The 21,386-nt window shown below is 43.3% G+C and overlaps 1 protein-coding gene across 4 annotated transcripts in view; it reads right to left on the reverse strand.

The window, feature by feature from the left end:
- Positions 1–1,262: 1,262 nt before the first annotated feature.
- The window catches only part of herc2 (HECT and RLD domain containing E3 ubiquitin protein ligase 2), a 61,689-nt gene continuing 41,565 nt past the window's right edge, over positions 1,263–21,386 (reverse strand). For 2 of the 4 annotated variants that reach the window (XM_017304348.1, XM_017304347.1), the window contains exons 59-91: positions 21,086–21,320; positions 20,831–21,008; positions 20,140–20,221; positions 19,099–19,270; positions 18,852–18,996; positions 18,501–18,726; positions 17,586–17,757; positions 17,268–17,454; positions 16,988–17,131; positions 15,966–16,157; positions 15,734–15,887; positions 15,179–15,286; positions 14,967–15,098; positions 14,242–14,400; positions 13,990–14,108; positions 13,538–13,663; positions 13,310–13,465; positions 12,461–12,775; positions 12,157–12,371; positions 11,663–11,840; positions 11,424–11,585; positions 9,935–10,026; positions 9,699–9,838; positions 8,357–8,544; positions 8,055–8,252; positions 7,881–7,964; positions 6,965–7,106; positions 5,344–5,538; positions 5,076–5,188; positions 3,298–3,488; positions 3,105–3,210; positions 2,794–3,006; positions 1,263–2,158 (exon numbers count right to left, since the gene is read on the reverse strand). In XM_017304348.1, the coding sequence (XP_017159837.1) occupies positions 1,886–2,158; positions 2,794–3,006; positions 3,105–3,210; positions 3,298–3,488; positions 5,076–5,188; positions 5,344–5,538; positions 6,965–7,106; positions 7,881–7,964; positions 8,055–8,252; positions 8,357–8,544; positions 9,699–9,838; positions 9,935–10,026; positions 11,424–11,585; positions 11,663–11,840; positions 12,157–12,371; positions 12,461–12,775; positions 13,310–13,465; positions 13,538–13,663; positions 13,990–14,108; positions 14,242–14,400; positions 14,967–15,098; positions 15,179–15,286; positions 15,734–15,887; positions 15,966–16,157; positions 16,988–17,131; positions 17,268–17,454; positions 17,586–17,757; positions 18,501–18,726; positions 18,852–18,996; positions 19,099–19,270; positions 20,140–20,221; positions 20,831–21,008; positions 21,086–21,320 (5,492 nt within the window). In that variant the 3' untranslated portion in view covers positions 1,263–1,885. The remainder of the gene's footprint in view (positions 2,159–2,793; positions 3,007–3,104; positions 3,211–3,297; positions 3,489–5,075; positions 5,189–5,343; positions 5,539–6,964; positions 7,107–7,880; positions 7,965–8,054; positions 8,253–8,356; positions 8,545–9,698; positions 9,839–9,934; positions 10,027–11,423; positions 11,586–11,662; positions 11,841–12,156; positions 12,372–12,460; positions 12,776–13,309; positions 13,466–13,537; positions 13,664–13,989; positions 14,109–14,241; positions 14,401–14,966; positions 15,099–15,178; positions 15,287–15,733; positions 15,888–15,965; positions 16,158–16,987; positions 17,132–17,267; positions 17,455–17,585; positions 17,758–18,500; positions 18,727–18,851; positions 18,997–19,098; positions 19,271–20,139; positions 20,222–20,830; positions 21,009–21,085; positions 21,321–21,386) is intronic. The other 2 variants (XM_017304349.1, XM_017304350.1) reach the window with 1 other exon arrangement.

Below are 21,386 nucleotides of genomic sequence, written 5' to 3' on the forward strand. Positions count from 1 at the left end.
AAAAAAAAGAAAGTGGACTCGCGAAGCAGCGGTGACGGTGAGGACGTCGGCGGAGCGAGCCGGTTTCTGGGGTCCACCCGGTTCCAACAAGAGGAACAGTAACAAGGATTTTGCGTTCGTGTCAGCGAACTCGAACATCATCAGGCCTGCAACGGAAGCGTCAACGGGTATTGGACTGTATGTGTGAGAGTGGGCCCTGTGTGCGGAGATGTGTAAAGTTATATGCTGAAATGTGAAGTTGGTGTAAGTTTAAGAACTGTTAATGTTTGTAAATATATATAAGGGGTTATAGAGACTGATGTGTGTTAAATTCCTACCAACGTTCAGGGTAGATAGAAGAAGCCAGGTTTGTGTGTTGAAGATAAATAAGAAAAAACAACTTTGTGCGTGGATGTCTGGATTATTTTACTGGGAAGGTAAAAGAATGACAACAGTAGCGGAGTAACGGCTACTCATATGAGGTAAACCTGCGTGGTATCTACCTGAAAATCACGAACCCAAGTAGCCACCCCACAAGTGAGTTAAAGTTCTGCCCCTGAGAACAGGTGATGGAGCAGTGGGGTGCTACATATATATATATATATATATATAGTTTTAAAGTTACATACCGCAGCTTTGAAAAACAAAAGCTGCCTTATAATTGATTACTTAATAAGCTAATAGGGCTCACCAATAAACATTTAAGACATTCAAGACCATTACCAATTAAATTTAAGACTCATATCACAACAGAAAAGTACAACAGATTTTTTTTTATATAGTAGTCCCCAGCTTACTACAGAAAGGATGCAACATCGAATGAGTTGGCAACATAAGTGAAGCCAGTGGCGAAGTCACGGACGCCATTTTTGTTTGTGGGTGACTCAAACGTTTGCCTGACAAAAATCGAAAAAAAAAAAGAAAGAAATTAAACGTCACCACAAAATTTAAGACTTGTGATATTTAAGGCCAGCTTAAATTGTTTTAATTAATTAAAAAAAACATTTCAGGACATCCTCCATCAATACTAAAATGATTATTCAAATATACTGCTCCAAAAAATAAAGGGAACACTTCAGTGTTCACTTAAATGTTAAAGTGTTCCTTTATTTTTTTGAGCAGTGTATATGCTTTTAGCCTTACTAAAATTTTTTCGCTTATCTAAAAAAAAAAAAAAAATAAAAATCTACAAAGAGGCTAATTATCTCACTGTACCAGAAAAATAAAAAATAAAACAAAAGCAGGCTTAGCGGTACACTCACTAAAATATAAAACAGCAACACTCATTGTTAAATAAGCAGGATTTATTTTAACTTTATTAACAGAAATGTATTAACATTTAATATGCAGGAATGACCCCTGTGAATACATGGCACAATCATATACATTCTTTAAGGAGACAGTGCACAAACTTGGTGGGTGGGTAAATACAGAAATCTTCAAATGATCCTTCGGTGGGCTCTGACTGGAGTGAGCTGGGTGAGAAACGCCGACTTTAAAAATGTTTTTATACATATATATTTATAAAGAAACATGGTTGTTACTAAAAAAGAACAAAAAAGGAATCCTAGTATTATCACACATCAGTTTCTATATACAATCTAAGGACAGGTAATTCACACAAACCAAAAGGGAGGAATCTACCACAGTGCTAGGCTGTAACTGTAATATACTTATTTCCATGTAACACAACAATCACATGTGCAGCTGATCGCTCCGCTTCATTTTAAAGAAACTAAAAACAAACGGGTGTTTTTCACTTTATTTAGCTTATAATTCTTTTTAATGTCATTGCACGCCCCCCCTTCCCCCGCAAAACAGACGTTTGTGCCTCAGTAGACCGTCCGTATGAACGTGTGCGCCATGAAGTGGGGTTGACACAGGATCCTCGCCGTCTGTAGAAAATTCAGTGTCCCGTCAGGTAGTCCTGCGTGGAGTCGGAGGCAAAGGAATCGGCGTCCTCGTTGTCGGAGTCCTCGCTGCTGTCGTCGGCCGCGGGCTCCCCGGAGAGGGCGATGCGGGCGTAGTCGTCCGTGTCGATGGACTTGCAGAAGTGAATGGCGTATTTGAGTTTCTCCTCCAGCACCTGTTTGCACGAGTACCTGGGCAGCTTGAGCAGGAAGAAACATGTGTAGGACTCTGGCAGGAAGTGGTCGGGAGGGTTGTATTTGTCCAGAACCTGAACACAAACGAAACCGAGGTTTCAGTGAAGGAGATAGAAGATTTAGCTTTTTTTGTTTGTTTCAACACGTAACACAACAAACACAACAAAAGACTGAAAGATGCTGACGTTTGCATGTAAAAACCACATTTTCATAGTTTTATTCTTTGTAGCTATTGTTTTTTTAAACACAAAAGATCTAATTGAATAATGGCGGATGTTTCCGCAGTGGTCATGCATTAAATAAGACACCTGCAAAAACAGAGACGGTAGGACAGTAAGGAACACAGCAACGAGTAGCAGCTGAAGAGGCGGATTGAACTAAAATGCTTAACCATCCTAACTTTACATAGGAACACAGAAATTTGCCCTGCTGAAAAAAACAGTACCAAATGTAACAGATCTGTTATAGCATGTTCAGACAGAAAACAGGACAACTGGACAGTTTGTGAAAGTACAGATGGATGGATGGTCAGAAAGACGTCCAATAGGTGGATCGATGGAAGGTAAGAAAGACTAAGGTTGTTGAATGGATGGACTGTAAAAATATGGATAAATTGAGAGATTGATGGATGGACTGTTGGATTGATTGGACAAACTGATTGACTGGATGGATTGATCATAAGATTGATGATCAGAGGACCTTTCCTCACCTGCACTACAAAGTCTCGGCCCCTGAAGTCGGCGATGGTGCGGGGCAGGCGTGTGCGGCCCCAGACGAACCTCAGGAACAGAGACCTCTCTGTGTTGGAGAAAGACTCCATCACCTCCCAGAACCACTGGATGAGCGGCGCCGTCGGCTCCACGCCTTTGTACGTGGCCACCGACTTCAGCAGGTGGAGGGGGATGTCCGGGCTGCCGCACACCTAAAGCAGAGGAGGGTGAAGAGAAGATACTTCCATCAGAATCGGCACAAAGCTGCAGTACAGAGCGACTTCTGGAGGCCATGCATGCTCTCCCTCACCATGGTTTCCAGCTCGTAACCAGTAAAAAGTGACAGCAGAGGGACTGGAACCACCCGAGCCATTCCCTCGCGCACAGCAGAGACCTGCTCATCGAACTCGTGGAGTCTGCACAAAAAGTAAAACCATATAGATAAGAAAAAAAAAAAAAAGGTTAAAGAAATTCCCATCTGTGCCATCAGAAAGTTTTCTAACCTATAATTGATGGCCAAGCGGACGTATTCAGCCCGGTTCTCCAGGGTGATGTGGGAGTATTTGGAGCTGAGCTGGATGTCCTGTCCGCTGGCGCTCGGCACGGTGAAGGGCAGCGTCATGGCTTCAAACTCCTCTGCTGTAGCCTCGTTGTCCCGGATGTACATGAGCCCAGGAATGAAGTCCTTATCAACCTGAGGACAACACAAAGTCCCTGCTTATCACAGAGTCTGGCTCAGGGATGCAACGATTCAGCAAATGATTTCCGTTTTTAACCATTCCTAGATTCAAATCGTCTTCCTCAAAGCTTCGTTAAGCTATGTTTTGCTATTTAGCGCACTGTGAGCTGCTAATGGATGCTAAGTGATAGGAACAAAGTAAAAATGGTGCAACAAGTTAGGAAACTGTACAACTTTGAAGCTCTTTATTCTGTCCTTTCGTCTAAAAACAGGTAAAAAGAGAAGAAGTCAGATTTATTTTCGCATTTTTAATAAATAATTGTGGCCGCTGAGGGTTTTCAAATTGGATTTTAATCCACGGTGAAAAAATGTTTGGGCCGGAGGATTTCCTCCTTCATGTATTTCTTACTGGTTAAGTAGCTACAGCAGAATGGGAGGATTTTTTTTTATTTGATTACTCAACTAATTGTCAGAATAACTGACAGGATAAATTACTTGAAGTGTTTTCCAGCTTGGGTGTGTCTGTGTGTACGTGACTGCAGTCGTGACCACAACACACGTCCCGTGAGATTCACGGTGGTCCTCTCCATCTTGTGCTAAAACATTCTTCTGCCATCTAACCTTTTGCGATATCTCGGGGGAGAAAACTACAAAACAAAAGCAGCTTTGAGAGGGAAAATTCTTTACCCCCCCTCTCCTCTGACTCCTCCATTCTCCCAAGGAGGCTGCAGGAGCGTATGATCAGAGCGTGAGGGCAGGAGTGGACTCACGCCACCAGCCAAAAGCACAGCGGGGGCAACTGTCTTACCAAACCAAAAATGCTTTTAGCTTTCGAGTTCAAGAGAAGTTTCCAGAAACATTCGGACAGTTCTGTACCAGCAAAGAGCCAGGCTCAGGTTTTAATCTGAGGTGGAATGTATAGGAATGTGATTTTAGCGACGTTGTGATGTGGATCACGTGGACTGGAGGAGCTAAGAAACATAAATAAACTCATTGACTCTGAGGTTGTAAAAGCAAAGTCCTCCCTTCATGTCTGATATGTAACAAAATTTAATTAGGCTGCCATTATCAAAAAAATCTTGCATGAGTTTAAAACTCGTATTTTCTTACTTAAGGTCTCAGATGAGGAATTTCTGAAATCCCCTCAATGACAACTTTGAGACCCTTTATTCTGTAGCCATTTTTTTTCTTTTTTTTTTTTTAATTTTCATAAAAATGTGTACAAAAATTTTATGAATTTTTTTTTACAAATGTTAATTTAAAAAAAAAAATGATTCTGGTAATATTAAGAAAAAAAAAATCTTAGTTTAATTCTAATATTTTGTCATAAAGCTGACCTGAAGTCAAACTCCAAACAAACAGAATTAGTAAAACATCTTGTAAAAACAAAACGATGTCACTCTGATCTATGGAGACACAATGCTTTGGTGAAAAACACCCCAATTTAAAATAAATTCTTCAAAAGCAAAAAATTTGAAAAAACTGATTCATCGCCCAGCAGTACTATATGTGTGAATGTTTCTGCTCCTGGGAGAACATTTTCTACTCCGTGTTCGTCCTCACCAAGGCAATCCACACACACACACACAATTACACACACACCTCACTGAGGTCAGCGATGGTCAGGTTCATCCCTGCCAGCTGCTTCCATACAGGCTCTGCCAGGTTCAGGCTCAGAGGGCTTCCGGTTCGGATTGCGATTCCCAGGAGAACTCCTGCAGAGACCATAAAAAACACATCAAAACACACTGCAGAAAATGTCCAACAGTGACAAAGATATTTCAGACACCATGTTTTTTATTTTTTTTTATTTTAGCATAAGTGTTATTTTTCCGTGATTTGCTCATGAGGAGATTAGGAGGATTGGTACCTAGGAAGCGAAACATGCTCATGTGAAGAGAGGACTTGGCAGCGGGATTCAGCAGGAAGCAATCCCTGTTGGCGCCTGACTCGTCGCGGCCGTTAGGCGTGACGATGAGCAGCGGCGTCAGTGAGTTCTGCAGCTCCTCGCACATCTCGGCGATGGACTCGCTGTAGCCTCCGCCGCAGTCGTCCACGGACTCTCCTGATAAAAAAGAGAGAGAGAGGGGCACAGAGATAGAGAATGGCATCAAACCAGGCCAGATCCGTGGAAAAATTGGGTTATTCGAACTCTGGCATTTCTGGCTCTCTCATTGTAAAAACCTATTTTGTAGGGATTTGTTTTTGTTTTTTTTACATTTTACTAATAAAGAGCTGAAAATTATTCAGAACCACCGAGTTAAAACCATCTTTTGGCACATTTCGAGACTATGGAAAAGCAGGGCAGCCTCAGACAGACTAGATGAAGAGAGTTCACGTGAAAGTCTTCCAGGACAAAGTTTCTTTATTAGATTTATATCTGGATTTTGACTAGGCCATTCCAGCACATGGATATGAATTGAGCTAAACGAAGAGTCTGCAAGCTGTGACTCCTGAGGCTCTCACAAAAAACACACAGGAAATGGTTTTGATTATGTATGAACCAAGAAATGGTCATTTTAGGAGTTTTTCATGCAAAATCTGCTTTCAACATCTAAAACTAGTCCTGTTGCAATAAGCAATGAATCAATTAATCGAATGATCAATTAAAATGACTTCAATAATTCCCATTCTGGTGATTAATGTCTTTTGAAGGGCAATTTTGTTTTTACAGAGACATAATTAATTTCACATCTGGTTTCGGTTGGGTGTGGCTTTTATTTCCTTTTTATTATTGTTGCTTTGGGTTGTTGTTTTATTTTAGGTATTTGAAATATCCTCCAGTTCCAGCGTGTTTTTTACAAAATTGAAGTTTGTCTTTAAGAGGTCATTATATTACCTTAAAAAGGTCTCAAACCAACAATATCGTTTATCACGATAATTACTGGGACAATTTATCGTTCAGCTAAATTTGATATTGTGACAGGCCTACGTAACTAGCTTCAAACTATGCTAACTGTCCTTCATTTTCTATATTTATTTTAAAATAAAGGCACATCTCATTCTAAAAAAAAGTTTGTATTTTGTATAAATGGATTCATTTAATTTTACTTCTTAAATCTGAAAATAGAAATAAATTAGAGCTTAATTTTGTTAACTTTCATAATAAATCGTTTTATTTAGTAGTCATTTAGAAAATTAGCTGTAGCTTTAAGAATGCAAGACTGCTGGTTGTTGTACCGCTATTATAGATGTTCTGTGATGAACAGCTGGATTTATATCAACTTACTCAAAAGTTGGTTCTGTTGACTAATGACGTGGTTTTTCAATGCAGTTGGTTGCATTTAAAGGGGGTTGAATATAAATGCTTTTTTTTTTTTGGTCAAACTATTGAAACTCGTATATCGTTTTCCATCAGCAGCAGCAGTTTGCGCCGTTCTGTTGGCCTGTTCCATAAAAACCCGTCAGGACGGATCGCCCAGCGCAGGAAGTTCATCAGGGGAATTTGAGGAAGCAGCTGTTGCATCCCCATTGTGGACATGAACACACACCTACAAACTTAACCTTCCACACGCGATGGGGGAGCAGCAGGCTGTCCGGACTGAACGAGCTCATCTTGGCACACATCTGACCGAACACAGACTTGGTCCCGTCGGGGCCCGCCAGACCCCCCTTGCTGCGGGAACGCTTCACCTGCAGAGCAGAAAACGGAAGGAAAACAAACAAACAAAAAAAAAAGGTTTGACTTGTTCCTGGTTGTGCATGTAATTGATGTACTGTTGGAAACACGGCAACAACAGTACAGAACTCTGTGTGTGTGTGTGTGTGTGTGTGTGTGTGTGTGTGTGTGTGTGTGTGTGTGTGTGTGTGTGTGTGTGTGTGTGTGCGCACATGCGGTGGGGCTTAAAGTTACAACAGGACTCCCTACAGACAGGAAGGACTGCAGATCACACACCAGGAAAAAAAAAGGGGGGGGGGGAATCCTCTTATGAAAGACATCACATGAAACACTGAAGTATCTTAGGGGAGAAGAGGAGGAGGGAAGCAGAACAAAGGAGACAAACTTTTTTTTTTCTTTTTAAAATGAAAAGCTGAATTCACTGCACCTAAACCAGCTTTTTGTGATTTATTAAACCTGGATAAATATTAGCTAGCGCTTTGAAATTTATCGCTTTGAAATTTATTCTCAAAAGTAAGAATACATTTTTGTTCAACCAAGGCCAACATTTGAAAACTAGTCTTTTCTTTTAAAACACATGTATAAAATATAAAAAAAATACTTTCCTGGGGAAAAAAAAAAAAAAAAAGAAAAAACAAAAACAATCAGTTTATTTTTGCTTGGTTTTAGTTGTTTTCTTAATTATAGTTTTCTTGGCCTGCAAGCATTTATGATTTGATTTTGATGCACGTGACCAAAACTTTGGACACCCCTGAATCATCGAATGCAAACTTTAACTCGGAGGCTACCTGTATTCTGTTCAGCTCCACCACAGGGCCGTGCTGTCTGTCTCTGACCATCGTAGCTTGGACCACCTTCCTGAAAGCTGCTTCCTGTTTGCAGAAAATTTTTTAAATGAATATACTAATAAAAAATCTAAAATACTCTCCACTTGTGCTGGATAAATCTCCATGATGACATACTTTGCCCTGGGAGATGAGGATGCCCCTTAGCGTGTCAAAGCCGACCGATGGACCGTGCCCAGTCTGGCCCAGCCGGCCCTCCAGGTCGAACATGGGGATGCAGGGGCAGAACAGCTCAGAGAAGTGATGCAGCAGGAGGAGTCTGTTCCTGAGGCCCATGATGGCGATCTCCTGCAGGTGGTTGTACTCCATTGGGACCTTCAAAAACACAAAGCGAAGAAAAAGCAGATATTTCAGGGTGTCAAACGAGAACTGCAGAGCTTTTACCGCCACCCGGTGGACAGCCGGAGCTGGTGCGGCACCTGTGCGGGTAGCTTCCCAGCATTGGTGGGCTTGCTGGTGGACCAGGCGAGGGTGTGAGCCGAGCCACAGGCCACTCTGTTGATCTTCTTGCCCTGCAGGGCGGCGACCAGCCGCGGCCTCTGGATGGCGTTTGTGGTCCCGTCTCCCAGCTGGCCCTCGTCGTTGTCGCCCCATGTGTAAACTTCTCCTGAAGGGGCCGCAACACAACACAAAGTAATTTTTGAGAATTACTCACATTTTGATGTTCTAGTCGTAACGTTCTATGTTTTATTTGGGGGGTATTCGGTGACAGAACGGCGCAAAATTCAGCATAATTGTTAATTCCAAGAAAAACTTTTGTTTTAAAGGTTTTTCCTTATAAAATTCAGAAAATTTTGCAAATGTATTTACATTTATAGAGCTCCTTTCATTCTTTTCCCCCAAATAAAATCGGAGTTTCAAAAGTAACCGGGTTTATAAATAGAGCCATCCTGTGCGTGATTTAGAGTGTTTTCACATCTGATAGTCCGGTAGGCTCAGTTCGACTGGGGACATCTGTTTCATTTTCAGCTGCAGTGGTTCACTTTCACACACAATGTGAAAATAAACCAAACCCTTCAGAAGAAAAACTGTTTCTCTCCTTGCCTGTGGTGGCGCTGCACCAAGAACTACTGACGGAAACAACACAAAAAATTCTGAAGAAGACACTGAGCTCAAACAAAAATGGAGTAGCATCAGATATTAGTGTAGAATTTCTTTTTTCTCTCTGCTAAAAGACAACGAGCCGTTTCTCCGGCTAGCACTAGACCAGGGGTGTCAAACTCCAGTCCTCGAGGGCCGGTGTCCTGCAACTTTTAGAAGTGCCTCTGCTGCACCACACCTGAATAGAATAATTAAGTAATTAGCAAGGTTCTGGAGAACTGAGGAGGTAATTAAGCCATTTGATTCAGGTGTTTTGTACCTGTGGCACATCTAAAAACTGCAGGACAGCGGCCCTTCAGGACTGGAGTTTGACACCCCTGCACTAGACTCTCATGTTCTTTTTGGTTGCATCTACCCAGAATGCCCTGTGCTTAGTCTACTTAATGCTTCTGGAGCAGTCTCCAGTTCGCTTGTATCCACGGTAGAGTTTATTTCTACCAAACTGAGACCTACGTCTTTAGGCGGACCAGTTTGCTTTTTTTGATTTGACTGTGCATTCACACTTCACCAAATGAAACGGACTTTCTAGGCAAACAAACTGCAGTGCCATTAAAGCTCTAGTTTAAACAGGGCTGATGTGAATGATGCCTTAGTGTTGTAAATGTCGCGGACCCTTGGTGTGGGCAGACCAAAACATGTGTGGAAGGTAGATGGTCTTACCGTCCTCGGTGCAGCAAACACAGTGCAGAGACCCCGTGGCGATGGCGATGACTTTCTTCCCCTGAAGCCCCTGAACCTGCCTGGGCCGCCGCACGTGGTCGTCAGAGCCATGGCCCAGTCGATGGTAGTCCCCTTTCCCCCTTTCAGTCGAACGCAAACACAGGACCGAGTTCAGTCATGGAACGACAACAACACAGAGACCAAGCAGGTCTGTGTGCGACAGCTGCCGTGCATACCACGTGTAGACGGCTCCAGATTTAGTGAGCGCCACCGAGAACTGAGAGCCGCACTCCACTTTCACCACTCCCAGGCCGGTGAGAGAGTCGATCTAAGGGTTGAACATCATTGAAATAACAGTTTTAGAATCAACATGAAGTAATGTTATGCATTTGTAAATGAGAACGGATTATTCATGTGGCTCACGCATTAAAAACAGGCTTCATGTTGAATGAAAGCAGAGATGCTTTCTTCTAGTTGCATCTTTGTGCCGCAATGAGACAGAAGGTGGGAAGCATTCCACAAAACAGCCTGGTGTTGATGCTGAAGAGCGTCTGATTTATTACCCACAGCCACCAGACTCTGTCTGCGCTCACTTATTAAGACCGTGACAGCAGGCACCATTTTTCTCACCCTGGACGCATCGTCTGTCTTTGAGCTCCCAATGAATCCTTATCTCAGGCCGGCAAACAGCAGACTAAAGCTGTCTGATCTGATAATGAGATGTATGATGTTGCTACGGCGACTCATTTAAAAAACACCTTTTTTTTGTGAATGAGATATCCAGCATGGGAAGACTTTACAAAACTGGAAAACACATCCAGGGAAATACACAGTGCGAGATAAATGCAAGATGAGAATAAAAATAAAAATCACAATGTTCAGGGCAAACTTGTTTAAACACTGGTTAAATACTAGTTAACGTACTTAGAATAAATATAAGTGAGGATCTTTTTCTGGTTCTCCCTTTTTTGCAGTCCTACTGCACTCTAATTAATAGAGTTGGGTGGACCGTTCCAAGATATTGATCACATTGATACCAAGTCGTTATCAGTATTGGATTGATACCAGTGAGATTGATACTCTAGTTTCAAAATCCCTTTGAAAATTTTATTTTATTTTTGTTTTGCAGTTTCTCAACCCAACCGTAAAATGGATTTTGCTTTGCAAAGTATATTTTTGACACTTTATTTAGAAAACAATACACACACATTTGCTGTGCTATTGTTTCTGTTGATCATGTGAACCTTCACCCCAAAGTTTTCCACAGAAAACTTGGTAAGCCTGGTGCTCGGGGTGCCGGGACAGTCATTCGTCTTTTTGAGTTAAAAAATGTTTGAAGTTGGCAAGACATTTGAAAATATCACTTGATAATTACGTGTTATGAAAAGATTGGAAGACTAATAACTGAACACCAGCTGTAAATCCTTAAAAAAATAGAAACAAACAAAAAAGAAATCTTAAAAAAAATAAGCAAGCCTGGTGGGGGCACAAGTAAAGCCTGGTTGCCCGCCAGGCTTATAATATACTGGGGGAAACACTGTTAACCCTATAAATATTTTACAGACTCCTTTACATTTTGTCTAAATTCTGTACTAAGTTAAAACAAACCAATTTGAGAGAAAAACCACAAAAATACCAAAACGTCAGAAGTTTTATGATATGTCAGAGAACAGGTTGATTTTAGAGTAAAAAACACTAAAAGCTTCATTTGTAATTCCGGTTCACCTTCATGGGGATTTTGCAGCCGTCACTCCCTCCTCGTCCCAGTTTCCCATAATCCCCGTCTCCCCAAGACCAGACCATGTCATCATCGGTCAGACACAGCGTCTGAGCATCCCCACTGCCACAGGCGACATCAATCACTCGGTGACCCTGGAGGGCATCCACCTGGAGAGCAAACACAGGCGGGGGATTATTTATCGTTCGGTCCGCAACAACTGGAGGAGAGCGAGAACAAAACAGACCAGTTTGGGTTTCAGCTGGTCCTCGCTGTCGCCGTGGCCCAGACGTCCGTAGCGACCTTTGCCCCAGGTGAAGAGCTCTCCGCTGGCGGTGATGCAAGCGCTGTGCGCGCCGCCGGCAGCGATGTCTACCACCTCCACTCCTCTCAGAGACTCGATCACACGAGGACGGTCGCAGGGACTGGGGAGTGAGGAGCAATCCCAGATACGGTAGAAGCAAAACCTTTTATACCGGCTTGGTCTTCAATCAGGAAACAATGTTAGTTTTCACTTTATGATGAAAGATGCACCAATAACTTGGTAAGACAGAATCAGTTGAGGAAAGGCAGGCCAAAAACAAAATAAGAAAATGGCAATTTTCATTTATTACGATGTAAAACGCTAAAGAACCTGTATTCTTTAGCTTTCTGATTTACTACCAATCTTGATCGGTGCATCTCTATTTAAGACCAGCTATTTGAAGTTAAAGTCATCCTTAAGTTTTAAAAAGTTTTCACCTTCTGTTCCCATGACCCAGTTTTCCATCCTCAGCCTCGCCCCACGAGTACACTTCCCCCTCGGAGGAGAGCGCCAAGCAGTGCTTCCCTCCGGAGTTCACTGCCACCTTCCTGATGAAGACATGTTGGATGGACTCCAGTAAGGTTGGCGTGGACACTGATTCCGTGCCACCAATCCCCAGCCTGCCCCCTGCTCCGTATCCGGTAGCGTACAGCTGAAGATCAAGATAAAAGTAGATTAGTGTCAAAATGTTCGCCGTTCGCAAACATTTCGCGAGGTCAGGATAAAGCGGCGCAGACGCACTTTTCCGTCAGCCGTGACTGCAAACAGAGTCTGCTCTCCGCCGATGAGCTGGACCGGCCTCAGCGTGGCGAGAGCTTCGGTGGGCGTGGGAACTTTGACCTTGGCCCCCTCGATGCCCCCCAGCTGGCCTCTGTGGTTGTGGCCCCAGCCGTAGATGGTCCCGCTGCCTCCAGCGGAGAGGGTCCAGTCGTCGGGCCGCCGATTCATCCACTGAACGAGCTGCTCGTCGTGCTCCCGCTTGAACAGGTCGTGACTCTCGTGAAGTCCGTTCATGCTCTCGTGGTCCGCCATGAGCTCGCGGATTTTCTTTGTCACCTTCGGAGGGAAGAAAATCACTTGTTATGGACATTTTGAGGTTTCGCCCATGCGATGAATCGAATTTGTGGTTTTGGAAGATTTAATTTTTGGAATTTCTGGACTTTTTTTTACCCCCACCAGTTCACTTTTTGAGTTTCCATAGTTTAGAGTGACTCATGGCCAACCATGTTTCCCAACTTCTTTTTATTTGGACTTTAAATTCAGATCATCTCTATAACACAATATTAGGGCTGGTTTATGATTTTATCTTCTGATTCTTTTAACTGAGAATAAAGTTGTGATATTGCCAGAATAAAATAATTTTTATGAGAACGCCAACATGAAAAATGAAAAAAATTTAAATGAGGAATAATGAGCATCGTGCGAATTTTACAGCTAATGCTTAATAGAAATGATCTCAACACATCAGTAAGCTTGTTGATATTGTACAAATCAAAGCAGAGATGACTGAAATAAAATTCACTTTGTGAAAATATTTTGTCATTTTGTATTCAAACATTTTAAATGTCCCCACAGCCTCGGTGGACTCACTTCATCCAGGAAGGCTCGAGGTAGAGACGTCCTCTTGTCGAGGGCGATGGCTACTCTGGAGGCGGTGCAGTACCGACGGAACCAGGCCCACTTATGGGTCTCGGCGCAGCAGGGGAGCGTGTCAAGCTCAAGGTCACAAGCTAGAGCAACCAAGACCTGGAGAAACGAGTCAGAATTAGTTTGACAGACACATTTATACTCGTCGATATCTCAGGCGCCGCAGCATACCTTGAAGAACGGGCTGTGAAGCAGCTGCTTTCCTCCCCTGACGATGGGGTCCTCGTACTCATACTGCCTCTGCAGAGCTTCGGGGAGGCCCTTCACGAGGGCGGCCAGCGCACTGCCTGTGAAACTCTGAAAGAATTGAAATATATTTACAACACTTCATACATCATTAGACGTAGCATCGCTAGCAGACTAGTGGGCCAGACAGCAGCCTTTGATTTAAGATAGCTGACGTATCTTGCTTATTTATGCTATTAAAATATAGATAAATTATATATTTTCTTTTCTTTTTTTTTTCAAAGGATGGATTAAAAAAAATTACTTTTGGCAAAGAATGCCTTAGGCCATTATTTTAGGAAGGTGACAATATAATGTAGTACACAAAAAATAAAATGTACGTCTATTGTGGCCAAACTAAAACATTAAAAATAATATTAACAATACGCTTTACTCACAATGGAGCGGGCCTCGCCCTCGCTGTCCCCCAGCAGCCTGTTGATGTTGATGGACTGACCGTACTCTGTGGTGAGGAGCTTACGGAGACGCTGCAGCGCCCACATCCTGTGTCCAGCAGCTGTGCAGGAAACGGACTTCACTTAAATCTCACCTTCGTTTTCCACTTTAACACTCCAAATATTAACGTGCATCTATGAGATTATGTAAAACATTCAGACAATTATGAATTTGTAGGATCATCATGTGCTCACCTAGCGCACTGAGCTGGGCGCAGGCGGCGAGGGAAGCAGCGAGGCGGGGCACGATGCTTCGGTTTGAGGCGAAGTTGAGCCTGAAGTCCAGCAGGCATGTGACTAAGTCCATGGAGGGGCAGGACAGGATGCAGCGGTCAGACAGCAAATCTTTGGGGCCTGAGAGGAGAAAAAACAAGTTCAGTCACAGTAATAAATAAATAGAATCCTGAGGTCTTTTCCTCAGAATTTTGACTTTTTTTCCTCAGAATTCTACTTCTGTGTTGATCTGTGTCAAAACTGAAATAATAAATCCCCCAAAGAATCTGAGGTGAACGTCAGTCAAGATGTTTGAAAAAAATAATGTGATATATATATATATGTGATCACATACTAATAACGTATATAAAAAATATCACATAGTATATGATTAATATTAATCACATTATGCGATTCATATTACATATTATGAATGACGATATTTGTAACAATTTTGACATTTATATCAAGACTTGCATGTCTTGTTATAAAGCAGGTTAAGTCCTGGCTGTAGGATTTGTTAAGCTGCTCTTTGTCCCTGCTAAAAGCTCGTCCCAGTTTTAAAACTACGTTTATCTAATGCGCACACATTTAAAATAATTCTTATTCTGAGACAAAAAGTCAGTTTGTTTTTTTCAGTGGCCCTAATCTTATTTCATGAATAAATCTTTTGTCGTTTGAACTGGTAAATAAAAATGTCCGCCCACCAGCAGCCGGCATGATGGGGTAGACGGTGAAGCGCCAGCCCCAACCGTTCACCGATCCGTCACTGGTGAACTTCCATTTGAGTTCATCTCCTGGGATCCTTAATTCGCTGGACCAGTCAGACCACTCTCGACCTGAAATATGTGCAGTATTATTTTTTGATTCATTCTTCTCTTTTGTGTTGCACTGAGGTGAAGCATCGTCCTCCAATTACCCGATCTGACGGAGACGATCCTGTTGGCTCCATCCATGATGGTTAGCGGATCGTGGCGCCGCTCGGTTGAACACTGCCGGTCGAACTCTATCCTTAGACCCTCAGCACCTTCCAAACAAAGTGGAGGTGGTTTATTAGGCTTTAAAAGTAGCGCTGCAACTAACAATTATTTTAGTAATTGAGTCTTTTTTAAACAGTGCAAACACATTAACTTGTTTCTAAATAAGAAAAACAAACTCATTTGCCTAAAATGCTACAACAGTGTTCCTTTGGTGAACGCATCTGCAGCTAAAAGAAATGCCAACATCAAAATGTGAAAACCTCAGGCCTTTCTGCTCGACTTAACATCGATACAGTGCAGAATTTTTGGTGCAGTCCTGGTTTAATGTCTGCTCTGCTCTGAATGGCAGGTTTTTGAGTGTATAATCCAGTTAACGACTCATCAATTACTAAATCAGCTGACGATTATTTCGCTAATTGATTCGTTGCGATTAATCCAATTAATTGCTGCAGCCCTCCTTTAAAGTGTATCTTCTCCTCGGGATGAGTTTGTACCTGGGATCTTGACAGTCCCGCTGGTGGACGTGTCGTCGGTGTACGGATGGCTGCTCTCCACGACGACCGGCTGGGAGGACAGGCGGCCGCTCTGCGAGTCTGTAGCAACGTCTTCCAGTTCGGTGACGCAGAGCTCCAGCAGCATGTCGGCAACCTGAGCGACGCAGCGAGAACGTGAGGATGACAAACCCCGAAACCCGTTCGTCTGAGTTGGGAGGATCCGCCGCGTTACCTGTGGATAAGCCGTCCCCATGCCAGACAGCACGGCCGACAGAACCTCCTTCCCTTTGTCCCCGGAGCGACAGGACACAGCCAGCTTCAGCAGGTCCACAATCACCCGAGTGTCATCAGGAACTAGGAGGCTGGTGAACTCGTCCAGGTACTGAGGCTCGGGACCGGCAACCTTACTCTGGTTCTCAGAGTCCTGATAGAAAACGTTCAACAGAAAAAAAATAAAATAAAAAAATCAGGGTTTACACACGTTTATGATAAAATTCCAGATTCAGATGTCCACAGTTCTCATGGTTCCCATTTTAGTCGATACTGAAAGTTTTTGCTTGGATTTCCTGAAGTCGGGTTCTGCGTAGTTATTTGTAATAGTTTCCTTAAATCCTTACATCATATCACAAGAGCTGAATTTTCATTGGCCACCTGATTGTGCAATCTGACATTTTGAAAGTAAATTTGCTTAATGGAAATTCCGTTGCACTGACATTTTACTTTGCAAAACTGCAATGGAAACACTTTTTTTCTCATCACACGAGTCACACGGTCGCCAACCAGATGTTGCCGCTGGCGCAAACCACGAAAAAAATGACAGGAAGTGGTAAGATGATGCGGTGGCAAGTTGTTTTAAATGAAATATCGTAGAAACAAACTTATTCACGTGTAATTTTAATTGCTTTCATTTATTGGAAAAATGCAACTGCGAAATTGTGTTTTTGACATTAGCACAACACTGACAAAGTTTGCGTAAAGAAAATGCAGCAAAGGTCAGAGCCATACGCTTACCTAAAAAAAGTAATAATAAAAATTTTTCTTATTGTCACTTGTACTGCCATTACAACATTACCACAATTTATCATGCTAAAAATGTAAGTCCATGTTGCCCACCATTAATTCACATAGGATTTTAATGGCTGCTGATGAGGCAGGTCGATGCAATTGGATTGGTTGATAAATGGATGAATGAATCGATGACTAAACGAACGGAAGGGAGGATAAACAGAGAGGAAGACATTTATAGCAGCTGACCTCTTTGGTCTTGGTCATGGTCTCGGCGATGATGCTGGCGGCTCCTGGGTCATCTGTGACGGGGATGAAGGGACGGGCCGAGGCTCCGCAGGCTGACGGAGTCACCGCTGACGACGGGGTCACTGCGTCTTCCGAGGACGGAGCCTGATCAAGCACAAACACAGAAAACGTCCCGCTCTCAAAGACTGAACTTTGGTCCAATCAGAAACCTTTCCGTGCTTTAAACAGGAAATTATTCGCATGAAATGAAGATGAAGCGTTCTGGTTTGGTGTTCCTGACCTCCCCCTTCTTGTCCTGCCAGGGGTTGGGGCTGACTCGCTCTTCAGCTTCAGCTGGAACAGGGGGACATTCTTCGTCGCTGACGCAGGAGGATGAGGAGGAGTCCAGTGGAGGGATGGGAGAGCTGGACGGACACTCTGCTGGCAGGATCATGCTGGCTGGCATCAGAGCACCAACCACCGCATCCCTGTGGGCAACAACACCGCACATCCCGTTAGAGTCCACAATAACTCTGACGGGATGCTACGCCCCTAACAGGCGGAAGTACGGCCGACTTCCGTTGTTTGTGGGAGTTTTAGGTCCCTGGAGACAGCGTACCTCGCATACATGATCTGCAGAGCCGACAGAACGTGGGACAGAGCCTGCTGTTTGGCCAGGTTGCCGTCCAGACTCAGGAGAATCTTGGCCAGCGAGGGTCGGTTGGGCTTGGCGCTGCTCTGCCCGCTCATCTTGTTGCTCACCGTCGACGAGTCGCATTCTGACTGGACGCCTGCAGTGTTGGAAAATCAAAACAAAGCGAGGCACGACGATTTTTATGAGGACGGAACAGCTGCACCAGATTGGAGGGCTGGACTAAATGTGGTCCAAATCACAATGTTCAGATTGACCCATGTCTGGTAAATCTGTTGGAAGCTTAAAGAAAACTTTACTGAGTGAAAGCACCTTTGTTACAAAGCTGTGTTTGAGTAAAAAAGACTCAGAGTTTGTAATTTTAGTATCATGTAGTCTAATTTCTTGCTTCAAAAAAACAATCTGATCAGATGCTGGAAAAGACTATTGTTGTTAAAGTTGTTGCTAAAAGTTCAAGCCTAAAATAGCATCTCAATACTAAACGTGTCGCAGCAGCACAGACGTCCCCAATGTCAGCGTCTACAGTCCATGTTTCTAAAGAAGACCCATGTCTGATCAGGAGTTCCTCAAACACTTGAAAGCTAAGTGGATATAATAAAACTTTGCACCAATCTGATGGTTGAAAAACCTAAATAAATTGGAAACAATAAATATCTTGGTTGTTGTCCATTTATCCAATAATTTAGCAGCAAAAAGGGTTTTTAAATTAAACATGTAGCTTATTTTCTCAATACACAGTTACAGATAATGGCATTAACTCAATTAAAAATTTTAACTGAATCTCACTACTACTTTAAATGCAACCTAAAGAGAAGCAGATGACGACTGTTCCCTTTTATCCCCATAGACTTCTTAGCTTCACACATGGAAAGGAGGAATTACCCAAGTAGGAGGCTCCCAGGGAGTCCCTGGCAGTCTGGAAGAGGACCGGCTCGTGAACAGAGGGCGTGGTCACATCCACGGTTGTCCAGGCAACGCTGTGGGAAGAGCCACACGCCACTCGAGTGATCTTCTGTCCCTCCAGGCCCTGAACCAGGGTGGGCTTCCTGTTAACGGTGGTGGTGCCGTTTCCCTGCTGGCCGTGGTCATTGTCTCCCCATGCATACACCTTACACAGAAACACAAGACTTTATTCCAAAGCACCTGAATGCCTCGCATTTCCATTTAAACCTCATGCAGGACCGTACAGCGTAAAGCCGAGACGGAAGCAGATCTGCAGCGATTACTACCAACCTGTCCTGTGTCTGTAACAGCCAGACAGTGCAGAGCTCCAACGGCGACGTGGACAATCTTTTTCCCTCTCAGTCCCTCCACCATCTGGGGCTTCCGCACGTGGACATCGGTACCGTGGCCCAATCGAAAGTAGTCACCTTTCCCCCTGTTTGATGGAGAAAAAAAAAAAAAAAAAGGCAACATGAATTTTCCCCGTCAATATGGATAAATGATGTTTCATCTTCTAAGTAACGTTTGGTAGTCTTACCAGGTCCAGACGCCTCCAGATTTGGTCAGAGCCAGGGAAAACTGCGCCCCGCACTCGATTTGGCAGACTCCCTGTCCGTTGAGTCTCTCTATGTTCTGGGGAATGTTGCAGCCCTCGCTGCCGCCACGGCCGAGCTTTCCAAAGTCCCCATCGCCCCAGGAGAACACCAAGCCTGGCAAAACAGATGCAAACGCAACTCAGCTTGTTTTCTCCAAGTCAGTTTTAAAAAAAAAAGTGATGCAGAAATGTGTGCAGTTTCCATGGCGATGGAATAGCAACAAATTTTTTTCTAGTTTGGGATGATGATAGAACGTACAAATTTGGTCAACTTTAATGACTAAAACGAGGTGACCAAGTTTGAATTTGATGAAAATTCTTTCACATCCACACAAGGTTAAAATGATTATTGTCAGAAAGTGTAGGAGCTTCTTAAAGAGACAGAGGCCAATTTCAAAGAGTCAAACTGTGAAGTTATATTTCTTTCATGTTGGATATGAAAAAAAATTTTCATATCCAACATGAAATTAGATATGGCATTTTTTAACACCTGCTTGTTTAATAGCTACTTGATTGTGCTGTAAAATGGCGCTATGTGCCTGAAATATGCATAATACTGCTCCTTAAGGAACAAACAAAGATTCACTAAACGTCCTGAACAATTTCATATCATTAGAGGGGACAGTTTGGGTCAGATAATTGAAACTTTGGACATAGTATGGTGTAAATACCAAACGATGATTCCACTGCCTGTTTTGGACTTGATAAAACAAGCCAATGTCAAGTTTCTGGACCTGGACCCTAACCCTATTAAAAATGTTACGAATTATGATAAAATCCATGTCTATGTCCAGAAATGGATCAAACTTCACTGTTTTAGATAAGTAGAGTGGTCAGATATCAAGCCATAATTATGCTAGGAGCTTCTTAGTGGCTAAAGAAAGTGCATGGTCTCTGACTGATGTTACATAATCTTACACCTAAAAAGTTCAATCATCCATTTGGCCAAAGTGGACAAAGGGTTGGTGTGTTGAACAGGGATACCTTCATCAGTCAGAGCAAGAGTTTGAGCATCTCGGCTCCCACAGGCGACCTGGATGACTCTGTGGCCCAGCAGCACTTTCACCTGCACGACAAAAACACAAGCACATCATCAGCGTTCATTGTGTGAACGCTGCCCGTTCACACAAATTCTGTCACAATAACAAATTCTGCCGGATGATAAATTGTCCCGGAAGTTATTGCAATAAATGATAATATAGTTTTGAGACTGTTTTCAAGTGATGTAATTTTAACGCCACAATAATGCAAGAACACATTCATAAAGATCAATCAACTTTAAATACTAATGAACATTTAATTTGAACTGTAACACTTTTTAAATATCTAAAATAAATAAAAACAATAAATAAAATTATGAAGTCTCTGTAAATAAAATTGTCATTCAGAAAATGGACTGGTTGAGACCAAATCACCAGAATGAAGACTTATCATTCATTTCGGGAAGTAGAGAGGGAGAGATAAGAAAAGAGAAAAAAACAACATGTAGATGGAAATTATGTAGTTTAATTTATCTTGCGATTCATATTTTATTGATTCACTGATTGTTGCGACAGGTCTATGCATGAATACACATTGTGCAAAACAAAATCTACAAAAATCTGACTCATTTCGACATCAGAGCTGAGTGAGAAGGCCCTGTAAGGTGACGGCCCAGTAAAGGAGGCGTACGTACCAGTTTGGGCCTCAGCTGGGTGGTGTTGTCCCCGTGTCCGAGGCGGCCATATTCCCCCAGCCCCCAGCTGTACAGCTCCCCGCTGGAGGTAATGGCGGCGCTGTGGGAGCTGCCGCAGGCTATGTCCCGGATGCGCTTGGTCTTCAGAGCCTCGATCAGCCGGGGCTTATCACAGTTCCTGAGGGAGAGGTCAGATGCTTCTTCAGCGTTTTGAATCCCTCACAGACAGAAATGACGCTTCCAATAAAAACCCACATTCTGCTGAAGTGCCCCAGCTTGCCGTCGTCTCCTTCCCCCCAGGAAAACACCTTCCCGTCCACGGTCAGCGCCATGGCGTGGCGCCCGCCAGAATGCACGGCCACCTTCTTCACCACGTAGTTGCTGAGCGCTGTGATCTGACGGGGGATGGGGATGGTCCCGCTGGAGAGGCCCAGACCCAGTCGGCCGTTGGTGGCCTCTCCGCAGGCGTAGATCTTTCCCTCCACGGTCACTGCGAATGTGGATCAGTAGTCAAAACATAATATAGGAGCTAAAGAGAAAATAAAGGTTTTCCCCC

Source organism: Poecilia reticulata, linkage group LG4 (assembly GCF_000633615.1).
Source record: "Poecilia reticulata strain Guanapo linkage group LG4, Guppy_female_1.0+MT, whole genome shotgun sequence".
Taxonomy (NCBI): Eukaryota; Metazoa; Chordata; class Actinopteri; order Cyprinodontiformes; family Poeciliidae; genus Poecilia; species Poecilia reticulata.